The 24,503-nt window shown below is 40.3% G+C and overlaps 1 protein-coding gene across 2 annotated transcripts; it reads left to right on the top strand.

Annotated features, from left to right (window-relative positions):
• Window positions 1-605: 605 nt before the first annotated feature.
• LOC308185607 (uncharacterized protein) lies at window positions 606-21,305 on the top strand. 2 transcript variants are annotated; one of them, XR_013943504.1, is made up of 3 exons: window positions 606-1,261; window positions 13,539-13,593; window positions 17,625-21,305. XR_013943504.1 is itself a non-coding variant. In XM_080573953.1 (3 exons), the coding sequence occupies exons 1-3, from the start codon at window positions 794-796 to the stop codon at window positions 17,840-17,842; spliced, it is 432 nt and encodes a 143-aa protein (XP_080430079.1). In that variant the 5' UTR covers window positions 606-793; the 3' UTR covers window positions 17,843-21,305. The 2 variants fall into 2 exon arrangements, 1 of the variants encoding a protein (XP_080430079.1); XM_080573953.1 differs by having other exon boundaries at window positions 606-952.
• Window positions 21,306-24,503: the final 3,198 nt, after the last annotated feature.

Raw genomic sequence — 24,503 nt, 5'->3', positions numbered from 1 at the left:
AATTCTTTCCATTGCTTAATTATTTTTATTACAAAGAACGTTTTCATCATGTAAAGTATATGAAATTAAGCTTTAGATGTAGATTTTAAAAGCACACTAAGCACAAAGGTACATCAGAAAGCGTTTACAGTATCACTGTTTCTCCTCATACTGCAAAAGCTCATCATCTGTACCACAGAACCAGAAGGCTGCAGGGAAGGACACCAAAGTCATCTGCATCACCTTGCTTGCTGCGGCCATAACAGCACTATCTCCAGACTCTAAATCCCGTTGGTTACCAGCTGCAGAAGTGGCAGCAGAGCACTCATTCTGCTCCTCACAAGGGCATCCAGCTCCCCGGAACCTTAAAACCCGATTAAATGCCAACACCTTCCCGGAGATGACTGAGGGACGAGCTCACCTTGAGCAAGCCCAAGGCAGCGCAGGCCCCCCTTCGGCTCTCGGGGTCAGTCCCAGGCTTGCCTCCAGCCACAACCCTCACAACCCTCCCTCAGCCGAGCACCCCCATCCCCATCCACGGGCCGAGGCCTGCCCCACGACCTTCGTGCCGCGCCGCAGCGGGCCGGGGCCTCCTCCATTTCCCTCACAGTACCTTCCCGGGCCCGTCCTCGTAGTGGCTCCTGCGGAGGGCGGAGGTGGCGAACCTGCGGACGCCGGCAGCCAGCATGATAGCGACACAGAGCGCTAACCGCCTCTCCCCTGCTCGACCTTCCCGCAGCGCGGCCCGGCGCCCTCTGGGAAATGGCGGCGCTGCAGGGAGGAGGGGCAGGAAACAGGAGCAGCGCTAGGCGCGATGGGAGTTGTAGTCCTGGCGGTGATCACGTGGTCAGAACGACGGTGTGTGATTGGTCGCGAGGGGTCACCGGGCGGTTCGCCGGTGATGGAGGCCGGCCGCCATTTTGTGGCTGCTGTGCCGCGCCCCGTGCGGGAAGGGGAGTGGTGGCGGCCCCAGGTGAGGGGCGGGAAATGGAGGCGGGCTGTGAGGGACGGGCACCACGGTACGCCACTCCGCTCACAGGAGTAGGCGTGACAGACCCATAGAACCTCAGTGTTACCTCAGGATAATCCTGCAAGTAGTCGGGGGCCAGATTTTAAAGTAGATCCCGAGTCCTTTCAGTCGCTTGTAGAGCGGTAGAAACGGCAGAGACGCCTCAAAATCCGTGCTTGGTCTCTGCAGGGCCACTTTCACAGGTCGCTGGGCATCGGTTTAACCGGTGGCCATGGGTTTGGAAACGATAAAAGGCAAGGGAATGTAGGCGAGGTAAATAATAACAAGTATTTTTTGTATTGCCAACTTTCAAGAATATATTCAGGCATATTCTTTGAAGGTTACACTTAAAGTTGGACAATACAAGAGAAAATCAACACCATTCATGTTTGGAAAAGGAATAACAAACCCTGCAAAATAATTTCTAAAACGATTGTATCCGTCTTTTCTTGTGTGTGTTGTTCCAAAGGCATGCTTTTTTTTTTTTTTTTTTTTTCCTTCTCTCCTGCTCTCTCCCCCCAGTACAGTTTGATGCTCCAATTTCTTTACTTGTTGCAGGGACGCAACCTTTTTTTTTTTTTTTTTTTCCAAAAGTTTTTCTACATAATTACATAGTATCTAAGGAAAAATCCTAAAACCAGGATTTTTTTTTTGCTTGTTAACATGACACGTTTGTATAGGCGGGTTAACTGAACTGCAAATTTGAGCAGTGAGACGTAGTTATGTTAGTTTCTATTTAGAAAATCTGTTTTGGAAAATAGGGTAATTAAGGAACAATAAGGAGCTGTTATTACAGGTTGTACTGAGAGGCAAAATCTATTCAAGCAGAAGACACAGAAAAGCAGCATAAAAAGTTTTTTGAATACTTAAAGTGTGTCAGGATGTGTCTGTGACTTTTTTGGAATGTAGCTCTTGAATTATCTGTAATATAATTTAGCTGTGTAGTTATAATTGAGTGTTTTGCAAAAATAGGAATTATCACCAACTTTTTTTTTTTTAACCAGAAATTTTTTGCTTTGTTGTTCTGTTGACTGTATAGGGACTCTGTGGAAATCCATTTGGAAATTGGAATTTTGAGCCCAGTCATCCTCATCTATATGCTTATTGGTGTTGTCATAGAGCTTCAAGAGATCAGTAATGCAGGGCTTCTCATTATGGAAGTGATATCACTAGTCACCTCCTCCTACTGTGGCCATGATCTTATTTATTCAGACACCTGCTTGCTCTAGAATTGTTATGTATCTACTAAAATGTACTGTACAGCTTACGGCCTCACAATCATGTAGTTCTTCTTGGAAACTTTTGGAATAAATGTGTATTGTAGTTGCCACTCAAGGAACTTTTTAATGGGGAGCTTAACGTAATCATTAGTCATTCAGCTGGTTTTCATAATTTCTCTTAGGGGTTGTGTGAGCATGTAATTTGGTCTTGGTTATCTGTTAGTGCTTATTTTGCCCACAGATCTACCATAGGCTTTTCATGCAGATGCTGTGCTGCGTCTTTCACAAAAGCAGACTGTAAAGTGTCCAGATTTCAACTGGGATAGAGTTAATTTTCCTCCTAGTAGCTGGTATGGTGCTGTGTTTGGGATTTAGGATGAGAACAATGTTGATAACACACTGATATTTTAGTTGTTGCAGAGCAGTGCTTACACAGAGCCAAGGACTTCCAGCTTCTCACACTGCCCCACCAGCAAGGAGGTTGTGGGTACTCCAGGAGCTGGGGGGCACCCAACCAGGACAGGAGACCCAAACTGGCCAAAAGGATGCCCCATACCATAAGGTGTCATGCTCAGCAATAAATCTGCGTGTGTGCGCGCACGCACGTGTGCACTTTCTGCTCAGGATATGGCTGGGCATCGATCAGCGTGTGCTGAGCAATTGCATTGTGCATCACTTGCTTTGTTTATTATTTGATCATTACTATTATTTACCCTTCATTTTCTGTCCTATTAAATTGTCTTTATCTCAACACATAAGTTTTTACCCTGTGTTTCAGCTTTTCTCCCCCACTTCACAGTGAGGGTGGGGGGGATGCGAATGGCTGGGTGGTGCTTAGCTGCCTGCCAGATCAAACCACAACATACAACCTAAACATTTTTTTCTTTTCTGCAGTGAGTAATAGTACAAAGGATACAGTTAAGCTTATTTTTAGTGGACTTGTCTTTTGTGAGTGCTTCTTTATTCCGTGACCATTAATAGGCAATACAGAACTCTAACACACCATTTTCCAGTTGGTAGATGTAGTTGTGGTTTAGCTAGTTGTGTTTCAGCTGTTTTCCTCTCTGTTGTTCTGTTTTTAATTTTATATGTCAGAGTTTACAATTCTTTTTCTTCATTTTTCAAAAATGCTTTCCTGTTTCTGCTAGCTTCCCTTGCTGATTAGCCCAGCCAGGCCCCTTTCTACCCATTCTCAAGCCATTCCTAATTGAAATTAATACTGCGATGGTGCTGTGCTTCTTACATGGTAGTCTGCTTACCTTCTGTGGTCACCATGACACCTACAAGGATATAATTCCTGGATTTTTTCCCCTTTTACCTTTTTTTTTTTTTTTTCTCTCTTCCTGTAGTGGCTTCTATGTTGTTTGTTGCTGCTGAAAAGATGCTGAGTATAGGTGTAGATCAGTGTTGCTCAGTGGCACCTCACTGGTGAAATTTTTCAACCAGACCAAGATCCTTCCTATTGCTTAGGACCAGGTAAACAGTTCCTTATTTTAGTTTGTTCTCCAAGGCAGCAAATGCACAAAGCAATCATTGACATGGTTTAAAATTTATTCTCTGTTTAACATGACTGTGTAGTTTTTGCTCAAGGGTATTTCATTCACTGAGTTCGATTGCAGTTCTTGTTCTAATGCTATTGTTATTATTATTTTTACTATTTGGCATACTGCAGCTGGTGTGGCCATCCTGGTGGGAAGAGTGGTGACACGATACTATATTGCTGTTACTGGACTTTGACCTTTCATACATACAGATTTTGTTTTACTCATAAAGGCCATTAGTTAGGAAGAAACATGCTAAGCAGCCTGTAGTAGAAAATATTACTCCATCACTGTCAGAGTTTAGTCACCCTCCCTCCTATGCATATTGAATCCTGATACTACAGTGTTTTGCTGATCGACTTAATTCTGAGAAGTCTGTGATAGGTTGAGGTGTCATCATTTTCTTTTAGGGTTATGTTGCATATATCCACACAGATTAATGTTAGAAGGGACAAAAGCAGTAGATTTGGTTTCCTGACTTCCAGATAATCCAGAAATCTTCTGGATGACTCCTACAGTGATACGGTTACAGGCTTTTATTAGAAATAGTAGTTTACTCCTATAGCTGATGGTTTGCAGATCTTTTCTATGTAGATGTAAACAGAGATGAATTTTCAGGTGTAGCTCTTTCACTACTGGTGAAGAAATTCATATGATGACTTACATCTGTTTGCCTTCAAAATATGAACTAGGAAATGAAGTACCTCAGCCTATTAACAGGCTACAGTAATGCCATCCAGTCCAGGGTTTGAGAAAATCATGCAGGTAGAGTTTAGAGAAATAGACTCATTTGCCTTTTTGGCAAAGAAAGGAAAGATACTACCTTTCAAATTATTAGAAATGTGATGTATAAATTATTATAAATGTGATGTATATACTATAGTGAGGGATATATATACCACATATTTGTGAGTGATATATAAACTACATATAGGTGAGTGATCTATATACTATAAAGGGTAATCAGGTGTCAGAATGGATTGTTGTAGGAGATAGTAATTTTTCCAATGGGTGCCCTTGTAAAAATACTGTCTAACACACAGACCAGTTGTGGGGTTTGCAAATGGACTTACTGGGTAAAATTCTCTGGCCTGTGCTATGTAGAGGGCCAGAACAGATTATTACAATGGAACGTTCTGGCATTTAAACTTACAGATATTTGAATCTAGCCTTTTAATTTATATCCAGCTTTTTATATGTACAATTCTTTTTTCTTTAAAAAAATAAATTATTAGTTTAGATTTCTCAGGTTATCTTTTTTATCTTCAATTATATATTATGTTTTTCTGCTTGTGAATATGACTTTCTTATAAATTCAGGTACTGCTTCTCACTGGTTCTCACTTTTCACTACAAAAAAAAAAAAAGCTTTTCTTGAACTATAAGGAAAAATACTAGTGAGGAAGAAGAACAGGTAACTAAAGTAGATAATTTTGGATGTCTAACTTTTGTGATCTTGATGAAAGAAGCATAGAAAGCTTAGGGACATCTTAGCAGGGCCATCTGTTTCTAAGCTCCTTGTGCCAGTCACAGATAAAATGGTACCAAGATACAGGTCATATTGATCTTTCGGTCCTGTTTTATGAGTGAAGTAAATGGGTATTTTTCAATACTGAAATTGTATGTGGTTAAGTTCGGCTGTGTGCATTTCATGAAAATATTTTAGTAGCATATATTCCCAACATTTTTAGTAGTATCATGGACAGTGGCCTTAGGACACAAAACAACTATTATGTAAGACATATAGGAAAATGTGGGTTTTCTTTAGAAATTATCCCACATATTTGTTGGCAAGATAAACTATTTTGTTTAACAGTTAAAATTAGAAGTCCCCTCCCTCTGGTTGTAAGGTCAGGATGAATCACCTGTAACTGACTTATTAACCATAAGCTCAAGCAATTATTAAATTTCAAATAATGAAAGGGAAAGGTTGAAAGTAAGCTATAAGAGGTGGTATATAATTGATATTAGTTACATATTCGTAGCAAAGGTGTAGGCTAACAGAAATATCCGTGATGGAAATAGGATAATTTACCAGTGTCTCACTCTAATTTCACAACTGTAGAAGAGTTTCTTTCATAACAGTAATTTAGCTTACCTTATATATGACAGGTCTATTTTTTAGCAAAGTGAATATTCTGAAATTTAAAAATATATTAAGAACATTAAGAAAGAATAGTATTAAAATGATATGGGGATCATCAACTGAAAAAAGAAGTGATAGCTTGTGAAGCATCTGTATTTAACACAATGAAAGGCTGAAAAACTGGAAATGAAAAGAAAGACTGATAGTTTAATATAATTCTTGCTTTAAGAAGTTACTTTCTTTGCTCCCAAAGATCCCCTGTAAGTCACTGGAAAGTAAAATCAACTAGTAAGAGGAGTTGTCCTGTGGAAACAGTTACAATACAGTTGTAGACATTGTTAGTATAAGGATGCTTGTGACAGAATGTCACTGCAAGGGGTGAGATCTTTTAATATTTTATTTTGGTTATAGCTGTTAAAAACTGCTAAGCTTTCAGATGTGCAAGCCTTTTGTCAGGTCTGAAACTGATGCAGTAACTTCTGAAGATATATACAGGCTGAAAATAACTTACGTAAGTCCTAGTTCAAAGGAAGATGGTTGTTTTGCCAGGTCTTTTTTTTTTTTTTTTTGGAGTGGACCATTTCACAGATCCAGTTCACTATGTAGCTGTACAAAATCTTATGCTGGTCCACAGAAAGGTGTAGAATAGTTGTAGCAATTTAAAGCTGGAAATGGGAGGGGATAGAATTTGTGCTTTTCTTGGTAGCTGCATCACTTTATTTAGGCAAAAAGTTTGTACAACTGTACTTTCAGTAATGAATACATATAGTCACCTAAGGAGAATTGAGAGATTATTTGGGATTAAGACATGAGAATATTATTACATGCACAAATTAATTATCTACTGAGTTGCAGATTCTTAATGTTCAGTGCAATTATAAATTTTATTTCCCAGGATCATCCTTGATGATATTCAAGCTAAGATACTACTCTGATAGATGTTACAGTATGTTGTGATTCTATATGCAGGTTTCAATTTATCCTGACATGTTACAATCAAGAGGATAAAATCATTGGGATATCTTTTTGTACTGGAATATCTTTACATGCAAAAGTCTACCTCACACTTCTGTGTGAGCCATCTGCCTTTTTGTTTTGTTTTTATCAATTGCTGCTCCACATATACAGCTCAAGATTTGTTTAGAATTGTGTAATTAACATTAATGACATTTTACAATTATTGTATCAGACATAAACGTTAAAGAACATTAAACAGAAATAAGCAGTTAGATTTTCTATTTTCAACCTGAATTGAAATGCTATGGTTTCTCTGTTTGAAACCTGAAAGAGGGTCTGTGTGTTCAAATTTGGTCTGTTTGCTCTAGTTTGTTTACTATTTGTACCAGTTTGTTTACTGTTAGGATTGCAATTAGAAGTAACATAGTACCAGTGTAATTCATATTCTTAAATCACAACTATGAAAGTCATAGGAACTTCTTTGTGGCATTCCTGAATATTAGGCAGACAAGTCACTTGTAAAGACTGTAGCATCAAATCTTTCTGAAGAATACAGGTATTGTAAGAAGTTGGGCATACATTTATGGATTAAATGTTGCTTATGAAAGCAGGTTGAACGTAGATCTAGCTGGTAGTGCTTAGTGACATTATTTCAATGTACCTAGATAAATTATTTTAACACAATGGGGGATTTTTCAAAAATTGCTTCTTCATATAAATGATTCCTTATGGATGTGAAGTCTCATTTGTATATGCAAAAACATGGTTCACAGGCAAAAATGAGCGTCTGACAATAATGTTTTACCCTAACAGACTTTTTCATTAACCTCAAAGCCCTTTCACCCCTTAAATTGACAGCCTCTTACAGCCCTTTAATTGTATCTCACAGAAGTTCACATAAAATAGGTATTGGAATGTTTGTTATATGGAATCTATTTTAGAGGCTTTGCAAGAATCTGTCATGTAAAGGGTAAGTCAGAGCTCCTTTACAGTATTCATCCAGTTTTGAGGTCTTCCTGTAAAATGATGTATGTAAAGCTCCCTTTTTGTTGTCAGAGACACCAAGACAGAAATGGTTTATAATTACAGTGAGAACCATTGTAATTGCTTGCATTTTGAACTATCTCATTGTAACAGTCTTGGCTTGGTTGCTAAAACTTTTTCTGGCTATTGGAAAATCTGTGAGCCCTGCAATCATCATGTTTATCCTAAATATATTTGCAGGTGCAATGCTCAATTTACGTAGCTAATAATAACCCCAAATGCCCTTAATTTTTCTGCCTCATTTGTACTCTCTCTCTCTCTCTCTTTTTTTTGTGTATAGAATTTAACAAAGGATTTATGGATAATTTTTTTTTTTGTTCTCTCTTTTTTTTTTTTTTTTTTCCCTGTCAGAGGGATTAGAAGTTGTCTTACTGTTTCTTCCAGTATTGTGTCAAGGCAGTATATATTATGGTAGGCTAAAGTCTGTGATAGTCTGGGGTTCTGGGTTAACTGAAAAGCCTGGTGTAATGCATAAATGCTGTTGAGTTTTGAAGCAGGTCTTGACCTACCTAGGAAGATGTTTTTTTTTTTTAATTATTATTTTTATTTTTTTTCCTGTGCATAGTTAAGAGACCAAATTATACTCAAAATTCCAAATCAAGAGGTTGATGTACAGTGAATTGAAAAGGGCTTGTTAGTGTACCAAACCTGACCTACTTTATACGTGGTAAAGTGGTATCACATACATACCGTGAATACAAATGCTATTGGTAGGAAGAGGTGCTTTACATCAATACAGGCATTCCTGTCAAGCATACTGAATTATGTCAACTGTCAGTTTCACTCGCATGTTTAGACACTTATGTGCAGATTACAGCTTGTTCCAGTATATGTACTTTAATTAAAAAAACAACAACAAAAAAAACTTCCACCACACTTTAAAGCAGATTAGTGATACCTATTTATTTACTATGCCTAAAGTAAGTACTGATAAATCTGAGTAAAAGATCATAAGGGAATATATCTTAAACTCCAGACATTTGGAGATCTTAGCTTAAAAGTAACACTTTAGTACTCGATGGTGAAGTATGGTACGAAGAGGGAGCTGGGCTTAAGGATAACCTTCAAAATTTTACCTAGCTTCCTGAGTTTTTCATGTTATGTATTTTTTTTGTCATGTTTACAGCCTAAGTGAAGCTAATGTTATTATGCTATGTGTGAATATTTATATGCCTCCTTGGATAAAATCTGAACCCTCTGGTCACTTTCAAATATATTTGACAAAGGATACTACAAAGTTCCTGTAATCACCATGAAAAAGAAATTACAATGTATGGGAAAGAAAGATTGAGAAACATTTGAAAACTGTGATTAATGGTTGTTTTTTTCCTTCCTTCCTTCCTTCCTTTTTTTTTTTTTTTTTTTTTTTAAAATCATGGTAGCTCTGTGTTCTATGTGATTACCTCTGGATTTAATTGGGCAAATTAGGCTGCCCTTGAACATTAGGTTGAGCGTAACAAGGGGAATGAAGTTTGCCCAGGCTAAAGAGACTGCAAAAGTAATAGTTAAAATGTGTGGAGTAGTTTGCAGTGAGAATTTGTGTTGGTGGAAGTATGATTATCATTAGCGTGGACTGTTTGTCCTTTGCTCTTCATTTATTTATTTTTGTCTATTTTAAGTAGTCTAATAAGAAATGAAAAAAAAAAAGAAGCTAAACTGTTAAAAGCTTTGAAAATATGTGTGTGGCATTCTGACTGTTACTCAGAATAAAATCTTGATGGCTGCTGAGCTTACTCCACAGTATGGGATGTGAATAATCACCTGCCAAAGTTTTTTATGTGTACCTGGTGAAAAGTGGTTCTGGCAATAAAAGGGTATGTTTGTTCACCTGAAGTGAAACTAACTGGATTTAAAACAGTGTGAAGAAATGCAGAGGCTCATGGTTGAGGTTGACAGGGATGTAGCATCTTCCCTCATTATGAAGACCCATACAGTGTGAGGATGATGTAAGCCTTGTGGAAGGAGCACGGCCTGCTGAGAAGCGATCAAGTCCTTTAGATGTTATGCGTGCTCCAGCTGATGACAGCACATCCTTGCACCAAGAATGTGTCAGGACTGCTTAAGGGTAGAGGAGGCAGATGGTCAGAGCTGGAAGCTGTTAGACAGGAGGCTGAGGGGGCTGCCTGTAAGCTTGCCTGCTACAGAGGACACACACTTAATCTGTTTTGCTTGTGTTTGTAGGGGGAGCTGAGCGGTCATGTACCGTGCGGGTGCCAATGACTCAAGGAAGACGAGTGCCTGGGAGACTAAACTTGTGCCACGAGGCAGGAGTCCCACTGACCAGTGTCTTCACGATGGTGTCTGAAATAGTGCTTCTGCTGTGACCAGCCTGGCAGGCAGTAGAGCTCTGGCAGTGTTACGCAAAGATCAGATAACAGAGTGCAGAGGAGGCATGAAAGCAAGTGGTTATTGTACAGGGACTGCAGCATAGACGTAACCTGCAAGTGGGATATCTAGGGAATGATGTGGCAGCTGAAGTGCCATTTGCTTAAACTTCTGTTCACCTCTGAATTTAGACCAATGTTATTGTGTTATTGCATAATGTTTTGGGGAATAAGGGAAAAGAGAGCTGCAATTAATTTGAGTGGGACTTATGAAAACCTGAGCTGATTGCAGGCTCATTGTCCCATGATATTTAAACTGATTAGCTGGTTAGTATTTCTGTGAGAACACTCAGTTTCAAAGAAAACAAAACAACAACAACAAAACCACAAACACCTGGTTTCAAACAAAACAAAACAAAAAAGAAATGAAACCAACAAAAAGTTACAGTTAAAATAAATGGAAATGAAGGTGGAAAAAGGAAGATTTTTATATTCTTTATGAAAAAAAATGCCAAACTGAATCTGCCTGCAATTTATTAGACCAATGCAGTTACATCTCTAGTTACTGTTGTTTTAAATACATTCAGCATGCACTTTCTGGTTTGATGTGTTCAGAAACTTGTAGTTAGTCATAAGCAATAGCTCTCTGTATTATTAAATTTCTCTCCTTAATAGCAGTAGATTGTTCATCGGTTAAGCAAGTATTACTCTCATTTTTCTTGTTTCTGTGTTGTCAGACTATAAATTCTCTTGTGACAGTCCATACACAACAGCTTTTAACTGTGTGTTTTACAAGGATGCTGCCAATGGAATTACTTCAGAATTACATTGATAAAAGAGTAGTAGCTGGTGTTTCTAAAAAGTATTTTTGAGATACCCTAAGCAGACATGTCAGTGTTGACAGGAGGTGAAATTATGTGATTTCAGTTTTGACATTGCTGAGGATTTAAAAAGAATTTAATATCTTAGTTCTCAGGGCTCAGAGCTGGATCTTCCATCAAAGCCTACTTCTAAAATACATTCTCTTGATCTGCAGCGTTTTTTTTGAGGAAGATGGTTTGTCCATCTACTGACAGCTGTAAGGAGAAATAGTGAGCTGCTCTGCTTTTCCTTGGGGCAAGTGGAGCTCCTCTGACAATGTGTTGAAATACTCATTGATTCTGTGGTAGTGATGATACCGATTGGGTGGTTTGCTTATTGTTAACCTCTGTACTGAGGGTTCTTTAGAGGACAAGGCTAACGTGGCTCTATTGCTTCACAGTGATCTTATTGTTACATATATAGCTATAAACCTATATATACGTGTGTGTGTGTGTATCTGCAATGTATATATATATACTAATATATATATTAAAGAAAAGAGAAGCAGCATTTACAGTTATACTGCACCATTTAATATGAAGTCCCAGGAGTCTCCTTTTTGTTTTCCAGAAGCAGTATTTCTCCCTCCTGTAAATATGGCACCTTAAACTATGTGTATTTCTTATCTTACTTTGATTCAGTTACTAACATCTCAGTTCAGTCAAGATATTTTATTTACTGGAGAGCAATTCGCTCTCTCCACTGACCTGTCTGCTTTTGATCTCTGCTCTAAACTTTGTTTTTTAAGAATGTTTTTGTAATATGTTGGCTAAATTGAATGTATCATCTATACATAATCATTATCTTGAAATATCAACTGTTCAAAATGTTGAATGCAAAATAGACCGATGGTCTCTACTTTATGCTGTGTGTCAACATCACTAGGTCACTTTACACCTTTGCTTATGAGATCAACAAAGAGCTATTGTCTGCCAAAACACAGATTTTTTTTTATTTTTTTTTTATATTTGTTTACGAACTGGCTGTATTCAGTCAGCAGTCAGGCATGTTGAAGAGATAGTGAGTTGAATTTTGGACTTATTTGTGAATTTTCTGTGTAATTCAGGCAGTAATGATTCATTAAAAATCAGGTAAAAAAAAAAAAAAAGGTAAAAAAAATCAGGCAGTAGTGATTTGCCCAGAGAAGCTGTGGCTGCCCCATCCCTGGCAGCGCTCAAGGCCAGGCTGGATGGGGCTGGGGGCAGCCTGGGTTGGTGGGAAGTGTCCCGGCCCATGGCAGGGGGTGGCTCTGGGTGGGCTTTAAGGTCCCTTCCAGACCAAACCATTCTGTGATTAAATATGAAGTTAAAATGGAGTGATAAAGAAGATGCTTTGCATCACTACAAGCACTAACAGGATAATTTATTTAGTACAAACGTATCTTCAAAATGTTTTCAGCTATCGCCTAACCCTAGTTTCCTGGATTTCCACAACAAAGGCTGTGCATTGCTGCAAACACAGCCCAAGAACCCTGCTGGAGTCAGCTGGAATTGGGCTCTGAACTCTCACAATGCTGCAGCCCTCCATTCCTGAAAACTTGCCATATAAACTCAACATAGGATACAGTTGTTCCTTTGTACCTTAGTGTGAACAAAGTAAACATTGCCTTCTACTAGAAAGATATCTCCTTATTTTTGTGGGGGAGAAAAAACATGCACAGTGCATTCCAGAGTAGAGTTCACACAGAAACAAAATCCAGTTTACCTTCCAGGAAGTCACCTGAATACGTCACAGGAACAGATTGCTGCCACAGGCTGTGGCAAATGATGTGCTTAACGTTCCCATTAGGAAAAAAAAAATCAGTTACTTGGCTCTTGAGCTGTGTTTGCAGCTTTGCACAAACTTTGTTGTGGAAACTGTTCTGTTGTTGGTCTGTTGTAGAAGGCTAAGCGATCAGGAGGGTCATTCTTTAAGGCTTCTGACGAATAGGCTCTTGGACACCAGTCTGTGCTAGAACCTGGTTTGTCCATGTCTGGATGTCAGTACATCTTTTACCTAACGCTGCAGGAGTCCAAAGGGATTGATCTTCAGAAAGCCTAAGAGCTCAGACCCTTCTGCTTGAACTATTTGCTGTGTAAGGAAGTTGTGTATTGCTAAAAGACCGTGGCAGTCTCTCTGCTTAAATTTAATGCAGATCCCTATTAAGGATGGCACTACCTTGGGTCCTGAAACAGGCACCTGGTGTCATGAAAATGCAGATTTGCCTTTCTTATTTAAGAATGCTTAAACTAAACTCTCTGTACGCTCATTTGACACTGATCAATCGTCTGACAGAATGCCTAGAAATGCTCTCTAGAAGTGAAAAGACTTTTTGTACTCCTCAGGGTATGGGTTTAATAATAGAACGCTAAATCTGGGAGAGACAGGACAGCTTGATAATGAGACAGACTGCAAGCCCAGCAGGAAGAGAAATGAGGCTAGAACATGTGTGTTGGTTTCCTTTGATGTGGCCTGACTGTGAGAAGGAGTGGTGTTACGGCTCTAGCCATACAGTCTTTCTCCCCCTTTCTTTTCACAGTCTGGAAGCCAGTTGGTTCTCCCAGTCAAGCTTGTGAACCAGCACGCAGACGAAGGTGAGTTTGGATGCAAGTGGAGATTGACAACTGAGCATTCATGACAGTATGGAGATACTAATGTTTGAGTATTAGGCCCTGAGGATGCATCCAGTACCTTGCATGAAGTCTGTGTAGAACCTGAAACTCCAAAATCTCTATTCAGAGCTTTACTTAAACATTGACTTTTTTTTTTTTTTAATCAACCCAATATTTACTCACAAAATTAAAAAAAAAAAAATCCTCTTAAATTTCTGAAGAAATACACCCTGGAATTGATTTTCAGTGAATTTACTGACATTTTTCATCCTATATGGCTCTAAATTATCAAATGTTCGGTGTATTTATTTATCAAGCACCGTGAAAAATTTCTGTTGCTTGAAAGGTACTTTTTTTCTTTTTTTTTTTGTTTTTTTTTTTTTTTCATGTGTCATCTTCATCTTACTCTGTGTTTTGAAGAAATCTGTGCAAAGCTTCTCTGAAGAATTTGATAGTTTCAGCAGCTTGTTGCTAGGGTCCAGCTCTCTCCTTTGAAACAATTCATTTTGTGAATGACAATTCAATACATTTTATATAAGGGAATTATTACAGGCTAGACATGGGGATAGCATTATTATTATTATTATTATTATTTTTCTACTGCACATACTCAATTGCTTCACGGAATTTCATTTCACAGCTGGAAACTTGACTCCTGACTGGAGTTGTATGATACTTGCAGTTTTTGCTTTGACTACTCAAGTGTAAAAATGGCTAACTTTGCAAGAATACAGTGTATTTAATCCAGCTCAAGAATGTCATATTACTGTTGAGCAAGTAGTTCTTGTCTGCAAAAATAACCGGACTTGAAATCGAGGAAATCTGAAGCAGAAAAATCTCATTTTCCTTATCTATAGACAGTCAGATTGAATCAAAGGTTATTTATGCCCTGTCTTGATCAGAATATAAGATGAATAAAGTTTTATTCTTATTTAAAACTACACAAACCCAAGCAGATTGTTAGTCTGTTATACTCACCTGATTCATACTATTCCGGCAGCACTTAAACGTAGTTAATTCTGGCTAAACTGGTTGCCTCAGAATGGGGAGCAGGGCCTGGAGACCCTTGCTACCAGAAGCACTTCCTGTTAAGTTATGTCTGAAGTGTGAGATGAAGGAACTTTTTGTCTCTTGAGACTGAGGATGTATACCAAAAACTATTTCTGCCAGTCACATGACCAGAATTAAAATATATTCTGTGTTTTATCTTTTTCCCAAATCCAAAGTCTGTTTCAAGTCCTAGTCACTTGGGCCCATTTCATCTTTTGGTGTTTTCGATGTCCATAAGCAGTTGTCCAGTATCAGTGAACACGTAACCTTCTGGCTGTTGTAAGACCCATCTCAACATACTCATATGAAGAAACAAGGCCAAGGCTTGACATTATCCCAGCTGTATTCCAGCGGGGAGTCTTTCATTGGGTTTCTAGCTTCCCATTAATGGAACTGTGCTTACAGTCTGAGTGTTGTTGAAAGGAAAGACTTGGCAATTCTGCTGTAGCAGACGTTTATATTCTGTATCAGTCTGCAGGATAGCTCCATATTGTCCTTTTGTGGATGATGAGACCTTCTTCTGTTTGTGAAGGTGTCTCAGTCTATATCACTCTTTTTTACACGCCAAAGAGGAGCCATTTGCTAGTTTATTTTCCAGTAAATATGCTTCTTTACATGTGCTTGTACAGATATATTTATGTGTATATACATACATATCTACAGCATAACTAAGATTATTTTCTCTTTAAATAAGCAAAGAACACTAAATCACTGTCCCTTCCTTAAAACCATTCCCTTCAAAAAATCAGTGTGATTGGTAAATGCTGTATGCCAGTTTGAATGTAAAAAGGTCTGTTTACTTGTGCGGATAGACTATAAACACCAAACAAAATATGAAATGTAGGAAGTAAAGTCTCCTGTTTAGTAATAAGACTTAAGAAGGTTTTGTGCAGAGCGCAGGCCCTGTAAGAGAAGAACTCAAAACCAAAAAAGTTCAGAGCAGTGCCTTAAACTACAGTATTCAACTCTAGCTCTGGAGTACTTGATGCTGGCTGGACGGCTGGGCCCAGAGAGTGGTGGTGAATGGAATTAAATCCAGCTGGTGACCAGTCACCAGTGGTGTTCCCCAGGGGTCAGTGTTGGGATCCATCCACTTTAATATTTTATTGATGATTTGGATAAGGGAATTGAGTGCACCCTCTGTAAGTTTGCAGATGACACCAAGCTGGGGGGAAGTGTCGATCTGCCAGAGGGTAGGAAGGCCCTGCAGAGGGACCTGGAGAGAATGGGTCAGTGGCAGAGGCCAATGGGATGAGGTTCAACATGGCTAAGTGCTGGGTCCTGCACTTTGGCCACAACAACCCCATGCAGCGCTACAGGCTTGGGGCAGAGTGGCTGGAAAGCTGTGCAGAGGAAAACGATCTGGGGGTGTTGACTGATGCTCATCTGAACATGAGCCGGCAGTGTGCCCAGGTGGCCAAGAAGGCCAACAGCATTCTGGCTTGTAGAAGAAATAGTGTGGCCAGCAGGACCAGGGAGGTGGTCGTCGCCCTGTACTCGGCTCTGGTGAGGCCACACCTCGAGTGCTGTGTTCAGTTTTGGGCCCTTCACTACACGAAGGACATCGAGGTGCTCGAGCGTGTCCAGAGAAGGGCAACAAAACTGGTGAGGTGTCTGGAATGCAGGTCTTGTGAGGAGTGGCTGAGGGCGCTGGGGGTGTTTAGTCTGGAGAAGAGGAGGCTCAGGGGAGACCTCATTGCACTCTACAACTTCCTGAAGGGAGCTTGTGATGAGGAGGGGGTCTCGTCTTCTCTCAAATAACTAATGATAGGACTTGAGGAAATGGCCACAAGTTGTGACTGGGGAGGTTAAGATTAGATATCAGGAAAAACTTTTTCTCGCAAAGAGTGGTCAGGCACTGGAACGGCCTGCCCAGGGAGATGGTGGAGTCACCATCCCTTGCGGTGTTCAAGAAAAGCCTGGACAAGGCGCTATGAGATATGATGTAGTAGCTTAGTGGGTAGTATTGGTGATAGGAGGACGGTTGGACTAGATGATCTTGTAGGTCCTTTCCAACCTTGTGTTTCTATGATTCTATGAATGTTGATAACACACTGCTGTTTGAATTGTTGCAGAGCAGTGCTTACACTGAGTCAAGGACTTTTCAGCTTCTCACACTGCCCTGCCAGCGAGGAGGCTGGGCGTGCAGGAGGACCTGGGAGGGGACAGAAGCAGGACAGGTGACCCCAACTGGCCAGAGGGATATTCCGTACCGTGTGCTGTGGTGTGTCCTGGTTTTGGCTAGGATAGAGCTAATTTTCCTCCTAGTATCTGGTAGGGTGCTGTGCTTTGGATTTAGGATGAGAATAATGTTGATAACACAGTGCTGTTTGACTGGTTGGGTTGCAGAGCAGTGCTTACAGTGAATCAAGGACTTTTCAGCTTCTCGCTCTGTCCTGCCAGACAGAGTGCAGCAGGAGCTGGGAGGGGACAGAAGCAGGACAGCTGACCCAACTGGCCAAAGGGGTATTCCATACCATCTGGGGTCATGCTGGACAAGTACTGTGGGGTGGCTGGCTGGGGGACGGCAGGGGTACCGGCTGCTCGGGGACAGGCTGGGCATCGGTCAGCGAGTGGTGAGCAATTGCATTGGGCCAAGCCCCAGCACGTTGCAGTGATTTGTGTCTCTCTGGAATTGCCAGGGTGATGACACACCTTTTTCAAGCCTTTCATTCTGCCATTTTGTTAAGATTTTGCACCTGTTCAGAGGTAAGCTTCCAAAGCGCTGGAGGTGTCCACTGCTCTAGATGCCTGCCCATATCCTCCCACACTGCCTGCCACTCGTAACTCTTCTGCCTCAGAACAGATCTCTGGATGGTATCTGGATGGTATTCCTAAGTAGGTGGTTAACTTTGTTAACCAACTACTTAACCATTCCCAGTTAGGCTTAGGCTGGTAGAGGCCTCGGATAGTTCTTGATGCCCTTATGATATCTTCCTCTTCGTCTTCCTGTTCCTCCAAAGGATGTTTGGATGGAAGTGGATCCACCTCGTCCAGAACAGACCTGGGACTCCCGTGGCATGTCTTTGCTCTCTGCTCTCCAAGCGCACAAAGAGCGTCGCAGGAGTGTCCGGCCAGCCCCTTACTCGTCATCGCGCAGGCTCCATCCCAAGCATTAGCTTGGAGCCCCCAAACACCATGGACGTGCCGCAGGCTTACCTGCAAGACGTCCTGGCAATAAACCACTCTGTTGCCGACTCTCAGGGGTTGTGTGAGTGCTTCTTTCCCATCCCCCAGCCCTTGTGCCAGAGGTGGCATCCCTTCTGTACAGAGCCTCGAGGAAGAGCACAAGAGAGGACCCAGCTTCCTTCGGGCTGCTACACTGGGGTGACAGCAGGAGTCCCCGAGGGCCACCATGCACCTCTAACATTTGTGAAAATAGACTGAGGGGTGAAAATAAGAGTGTGTAAGCAATTAGAGGTGGCTAATTTCTTATCCTAGGAGTGAGTTTCTATAGCTGAGTACTTGGTGAAGACAGACATGGAGACGGCTCAGGTACTCAACAACTTCTTTGCCTCCGTCTGCACTGGTAGGCGGGCTTCCCAAGTCTTTCATTTCCCTGAACCCGTAGATGGAGGCTGGGGGAGCAAAGTCCCACCCACTGTAAGCGAAGAGCAGGTTCGACACCACCTGATGAATCTAAACAACAGGTACAGGTCTGTGGGACCTGATGACACGAATCCCAGGGTGCGGAGGGAACTGGCTGATGTAGTGGCCAAGCCTCTCTCCATCGTAGTTGAAAAGTCCTGGCAGTCGGGCGATGTCCCTGGTGAGTGGAGAAAGGGAAACATCACGCCGCTTTTTAAAAAGGGATGAGAAAGTCAGGTCGTTTAGAAAGCAGAGGAACTCCTACTCGGTGTGGGGAGGGAGAAGAAGACGAGATAGGCTACTCCAAAGTGGCTGGGCCATCAGAGGAACAGGAAGATGAAGAGAAAAATATCATAAGGGCATCAGGAAATTCCTGAGGCCTATACCAGCCTGAGCCTAACTGGGAATGAGTGGCAAAAGCACCCTATTGGGACTGGCCCGGATGGTCCATGTATCCTTGGCATAGGCTACCTCAGGAGAGGATATTTTGAGGACCCTTTTTCTTCAGGGAGCCAATCTGTGAAGGGGACAGGCAGAGATGGTCTTTCCCCCTTGTTCACTCCCCCCTTCTCCTTCACTCGCCTCTTCTCCTCCAGGCTAGTTACGACAGCTAATGTTTCTATGATTCTATGATATGTGGACAGTGGTTTCAGGGAAGTAGGAGTAGTGAAGCAGAGGACTGTGGCTGCAGGTAAATACATCATGGAAGTCTGTTTGGGAAAAAATAGATGAGAAAGAGACTAAGGACATAAATTATATAGTTAGTGGAGTGGTTATTGAATATCCATGGGATCAACAGCTTCAGATTGAGTTTTGTGTTACTATTCAAGCCTGGATTCAGGAAGGCTTTTTGCTGTACGAATGTGTGGTATTCAAGTATTTGCTGAAGTGCTTTTCAAACTGAGAATGGCCTTATAGGTGAACCCATGTTTATGAGTGTATCTGAACTGGTGTCTTGATAAAAGTAAAATAGCAATACATCTGTCAATTAATCTCCAAAGTGCACACAAATATTTTATCTGTTAAAACGCTTGGAATGGGAAGTGACAATATAATGAACGCTTTCAGGTTTTATTTATTGTGCTTTGTGTGGTGTTTATTCTTTCGCCTCCCACTAAGAAAAATATATTCGTTGAGAGTATAAATATTTTTTCACCTCTCTTGCTCTTTTGGTTAAACATTTCATTAGTAAGACAATGTCTGGGTGTTGTATGGAGGCAAACCTTGGTTGGTGCTACATGAGATTATGATAAAATTTATTTATGTTAGTTTGTAGTTTTTAATTTCTTTGACACTGTTGAAAGATTCATCCAGCAATTCACTTTTACACTGTGAATATAAAAAACATATTTTACAGTTAGATACCAACTGCCTCTGGTTGTTTATATTTTTATATTCCCATTACATGAAAAAAATAGTTTTATCATATGGTAAGCTTATAGATATGCACATATATTCTACTTAAAGTTTTCTCTTTCTCATCTAGTTATAGATATGTACTGATATGAAATAAATTTAAAAATCCATAGCCATCCACAATTTGGAGCTATATAGATGCTTTTATCCCAAACAATTATCAGAACAATAACTTTTGAACTGGAAAGGAATTTTAATTTTGATTCCTATTTAAAAAGTCACTGAATATGCACTTTTTCTCCTTCCCTAGGTTTCCAAGAGTAAAGCAAGAATGAAATAACCACTTGCTCTATTTGTCTTATTTTCTTCTGTTAGCATTCTGTGCCTGCTCTTATGAATCCACTTATTATGTTTCTAAGAACCTTTTTGTGCTATTTTTTTTCTCTTCTTGAAATCTTGACCTGCTAACTGTTCTTTTCATAACTATTTTGCCGTTATCTAATTCTACCTTTCTCATCTTTCATGCCTGTAGTTTATGGGCTTTTTCATAGCTTTTTTTCTGACAACTGAGCAAATTTATCAGAAGTTTGAGCTGTGATTATACAGCTGTTCTCTCAGAACTAAGCCTTGGATCATAGTGTAAGAATTAAAGTTGTGTTTTTGCAGTGGAAAAATTCCACTAACCTTGTATATTCAAAAGTGATTGAGCAGTTGTAACAGTGGGGGGTACGGTAAGCAGATAAGGGGACAGGGGAAGGTCCCACTGTCACAAAATAAGGAGGATGGCTAAGAAAAACAAGACAAAGAGGTGTGGAATCAGCAAGAACAAGAAGCTACAAAATCATGGGCCCCTCCAGTTCCAAGAAATAGGGAAAACAAAGGCTGGTCAAATAAAACTGTACATACAGGGCACAGTAACAAGTGTCAGGTAGGTTGTGAAGCTGTAGTACTCAGCCAGTAAGAAGACGAGAGGAATCAAGAGTTGGGTAGTAGGGGATATAGGGCTATGCTACACTTCCATTGCATGCTCCTGCTTGCAGGACACCCACCGTTGCAACTGCAAACAAATTAGCTTCACAGGAGAGCCTGTCTTAGAAAATTATTGGGATATTTCTCACAATTTCTCAGCTGATCACCTATGAAGGTTACCCAGCTCTTTACTTCAAAGGAAATTTCAGGTCACTTGCTCAGGTGTCCTGTCGCCTCGAGGCCTCTTTCATTTTGAGGCATCTTCATTCCATATGTAAGGCACAAGTACAGATCAGCTTTCAGTTTATGCTTGAATTTATGGTAAGCAAAAAAAGATGACCTCATTAAACAAAGTCTGGATCTGAATTCCTCCTTAATCTGTGATTTAGATTTGAAAGGGTCAGCAGCAGCTGCTGACTTTATGGATTTATGCTCTTTGATGCACATAAAGAATGAGCTTATTTTATTTCTTCATCTTGTGCCTGATGCTGTATGATATTTGGGGGTAGTCTTGTCAAGTTTCAGACTGAGTGGAGCAGTAATTCAGGTCCTGAGTAGGACTTGGCCATGAGACTGCTTCAGAAAACACAGGTGCGGAGAGTGTTCTGCTGATGTATAGTGCTTTTCTGTGCCGTTCTTTCCATGTATTAATATTTTCCCTGACTCCAGACTGCCCTCAGCAGTTCATTCTAATGATTCTTTTTCAGGGCAAATTTTAAGTAACTAACTAAAAAAATGACATGATGGTTTTTTTTTTTCCAAACAATATGTTATTGGTTTTGGCTAGATTTCTGTTTGACTACGGACATTTTATAACCTCTTTAATTTAACTGAGGAGACTTAAATGACAGTATGTCCAAAGATAATGAACTATTCTTGTTTCTAGTCAATGGATGTCATTCCAGAGGAGCAGAAGAAGTTAATCTTTTGTTTGCATGTAAATGCACAGAGAACCTGTATATGTTATTTGGTATGGCAGAAGGGCTATGTTAAAACACTTCTGAATGATAATGGTACTCTGAAATCAAAGCTATGCCCTTATTTTTAGGGAATGCCAGTACAGTGTCCGTACCCTCCCATGATGATCTTCAAAAGTGCATGTACTTCATAAGAAAAGCTATTTGTGGTGATGATCAACATGAGACTTGTAGTTACTATCAGTTCTGCTGTGTAAGAGTAAGGTTATTAATATTGTGATATGCAAAATGAGGTAACATGTTGTAGTGGGTTTATATGGCAAGGTTCTGGTAGCAGAGGGCCACAGGGGTGACTTCTGCAAGAAGAATCCAGAAGCTGCCCCATGTCAGATAAGGGCCTGCCGCTGGTGAGAGATGGGCCAATAAGTGATGTTTTTTGTGCCTCTGTGAGAGCAGATTTAAGAAAGGGGAAAAACAAACAAACAGAAAACAACAACAACAACAGAAAAAAACACTGCTGCGGAACAGCAGCTGGGAGAGTGAGAAGTGAGAAGCAGCCCTGCAGCCCTCGAGATGAGTGCAGCAGGAGGGCAGGAGGTGCTCCAGGCACGCAGCAGCAGTTCCCCTGCGGCCCGTGGAGAGGCCCCTGGTGGAGCAGGCTGTCCCCCTGCAGCCCACGGGTCCCACACGGAGCAGATCTCCACGCTGCAGCCCGTGGAGGAGCCCCCGGTGGAGCAGGTGGATGTGGCCTGGAGGAGGCTGCGGCCCATGGAGAGCCCCCGCAGGAGCAGGCCCCGGGCCGGAGCTGCAGCCCGTGGAGAGGAGCCCACAGTGCAGTGAAGGAAAATCACGAGGAGGAAGGAGTAGCAGATATAACAAATAAATATATATTTTTTATTAACAGAATATTTTGGTTTTGTTATCTTGTCTCAGAACTTCATTTCTGTAAAATGTGATGAGCATTGGGAGTCTTTCTGCAATTATGTACAGAGCCCATCTAGAGCTAGAGTTTACAGAACTAATCTAAAACTTCAAAATATTCCAAGTCCTCAAAATTCCAAAAGTACAAATTTGCACTGATTGACCCAGATTGTTTTGAAATTTGGCTTGTTTGTCAGTCCAAGACCGTACTTCCATTGCTAGCTAGGTGACAATCTCTGAGACTCTATCAGAGATTCAGTTACAGCCCTGGAACTGACCACCCTTTATTTAGAGATTAATGCTGGAGTAAGGCTGACCAAATGAGGAGTAACATGTAAACTTGTACTTTCATAACTTTTAGTATGTGAGGAAACTTTGCCGGTTGGTGGTCAGTGCTTGGTGTACCACTTGGCTGTAACCACAGGCTGAAGTTTGAGTTTGTTCTTGCTGTGAGATTGCTTCAAAGCCTTGGTTGTTGTATAGGTCACAGATTTGTGTCCTCGCTAGAGCGTATATTCTTTGTTTTACCCTGTAGCAAAATTAATTCTTTTTCCTGATACTAGCTTTGAACCTACCTTGGTTGTCTTCAGCCTCAGATTTGTGCTGGTAAGGTGTTTACTCACAGTTGTATGGAATGGTTAGAAAAGTGGGAATGTTGTGAATAAATCCAACACACAGCTCAGGCAGTATGAACAGACAGAAAGAACAGCTTAAATTAACATGTGAGGTAATGATAATTAAGTATGCTAGTGTGTGCATATGTCTGCATATATACAGTATAATTTGATATGGCTATAAATATCATAATCAGAAAAGCAACCATTTTCAGGTGGAATGCATACTCTTCATGAAGAATACTCTTCATAAAGAGTATTCTTTTGTTGAAGCTGGAGCTAGAGAAATTTCCTGGGAAAATGTTTGAAATCCTTGAAATATCTCAGTAATACTATTAAGCTGTAAAGTTTTGTTTTGTTTTGTTTTGTTTTTCCCAATTGTTTGAAATGAAAATTGTGTATCAGTCTGAGATACTTTTTACCAGAATATCTCTAAATGAGAAGCTAAAATCAAAGGATTATAAAATAGTGGACGTTTTCAAATCTTTAACTACCCCTGTTTTGAGATGGAGGATTCAGAATTATCAGGACTTAGAATTATCAGAAAGTTCTCTAGATGAAAAAAAAACACTGCATAGAATCATAGAACGACTTGGTTTGGAAGGGACCTTAAAGATCTTGTAGCTCCCTTCTTAACCTTGTGGAACAAGTTTCTGATGCCTTTGACTTCAGAGTCTGCTGGAGTGAACAGAGAGTACTTTGTTTCTGACAGTTCATGAGGTGAAGAATTTAAATGCTTTGTTTGGACTTTGTGCCCTCTGTTTTTGTTTTAGAGAAGAAACTGAAAATGAACGTTATGTGACAGGAACTTGTTTACTTGGGTTTAGGCTCATTTTAATTCAAAACAACTTATTTTAAAGCCTGTGAAAAAGTAAGCCTCTGCCTTGCTTAAGAAGGCAGAGCCTTCTTACAGCCAAGTCAACCAGTGATGTCAAGCAGAAGAGAAAGAAAAAGACTTCCACCTGAAGCATTATTCCTTACAGAAACCCTCACCCACCCAGTTATAAACCTCTGAAAGTAAGACAGTGCATTATCCTCCTGTTTCTGTAGATATTAGATAAAAGTGGAAGAAAGATAATATCTAGCAAAGATGTAAATTAAATGTTAGAAAAAAGTCACTCTGGGCCTCAATTCAATAAAAGAATTGTTTGAGGAAAGATGAAAATATAGACTAATCTAATAGTGTAAAATATTGATCTGTGAGAATTCATAGCATACCTGATAGCAAACTCAATAGGTTTTCTAGAGCTTGTAGGATGAAAATCCTGTCTGCTGCCTTGTGTCTTATTCTGATGGTTTTATCCAAGGAAAGCGGATACAAGACCTGCATGACCTGCATTCACCATAGGTAGATATAAATGATGATAAATGAGAGAACCAGTTAAAGTTTATTTGAAAGTTCCTGTATAGATATATAGATAGATAGATAGATAGATAGATAGATAGATAGATAGATAGATAGATAGATAGATAGAAG

Source organism: Anser brachyrhynchus (assembly GCF_964034855.1).
Source record: "Anser brachyrhynchus genome assembly, chromosome: Z".
NCBI classification, from domain to species: Eukaryota; Metazoa; Chordata; class Aves; order Anseriformes; family Anatidae; genus Anser; species Anser brachyrhynchus.
Note: the sequence above shows the minus strand (reverse complement) of the source record. Positions and strands in the feature narration are given on the sequence as shown.

Coding starts and splice junctions, on each gene's coding strand:
- LOC308185607 (XM_080573953.1), top strand. CDS start 794: ATGGGAGTTGTAGTCCTGGCGGTGATCACGTGGTCAGAACGACGGTGT. Junction 953..13,538: donor GGGAGTGGTGGCGGCCCCAG/GTGAGGGGCGGG, acceptor TTCTTTTCACAG/TCTGGAAGCCAGTTGGTTCT. Junction 13,594..17,624: donor GAACCAGCACGCAGACGAAG/GTGAGTTTGGAT, acceptor GTTCCTCCAAAG/GATGTTTGGATGGAAGTGGA.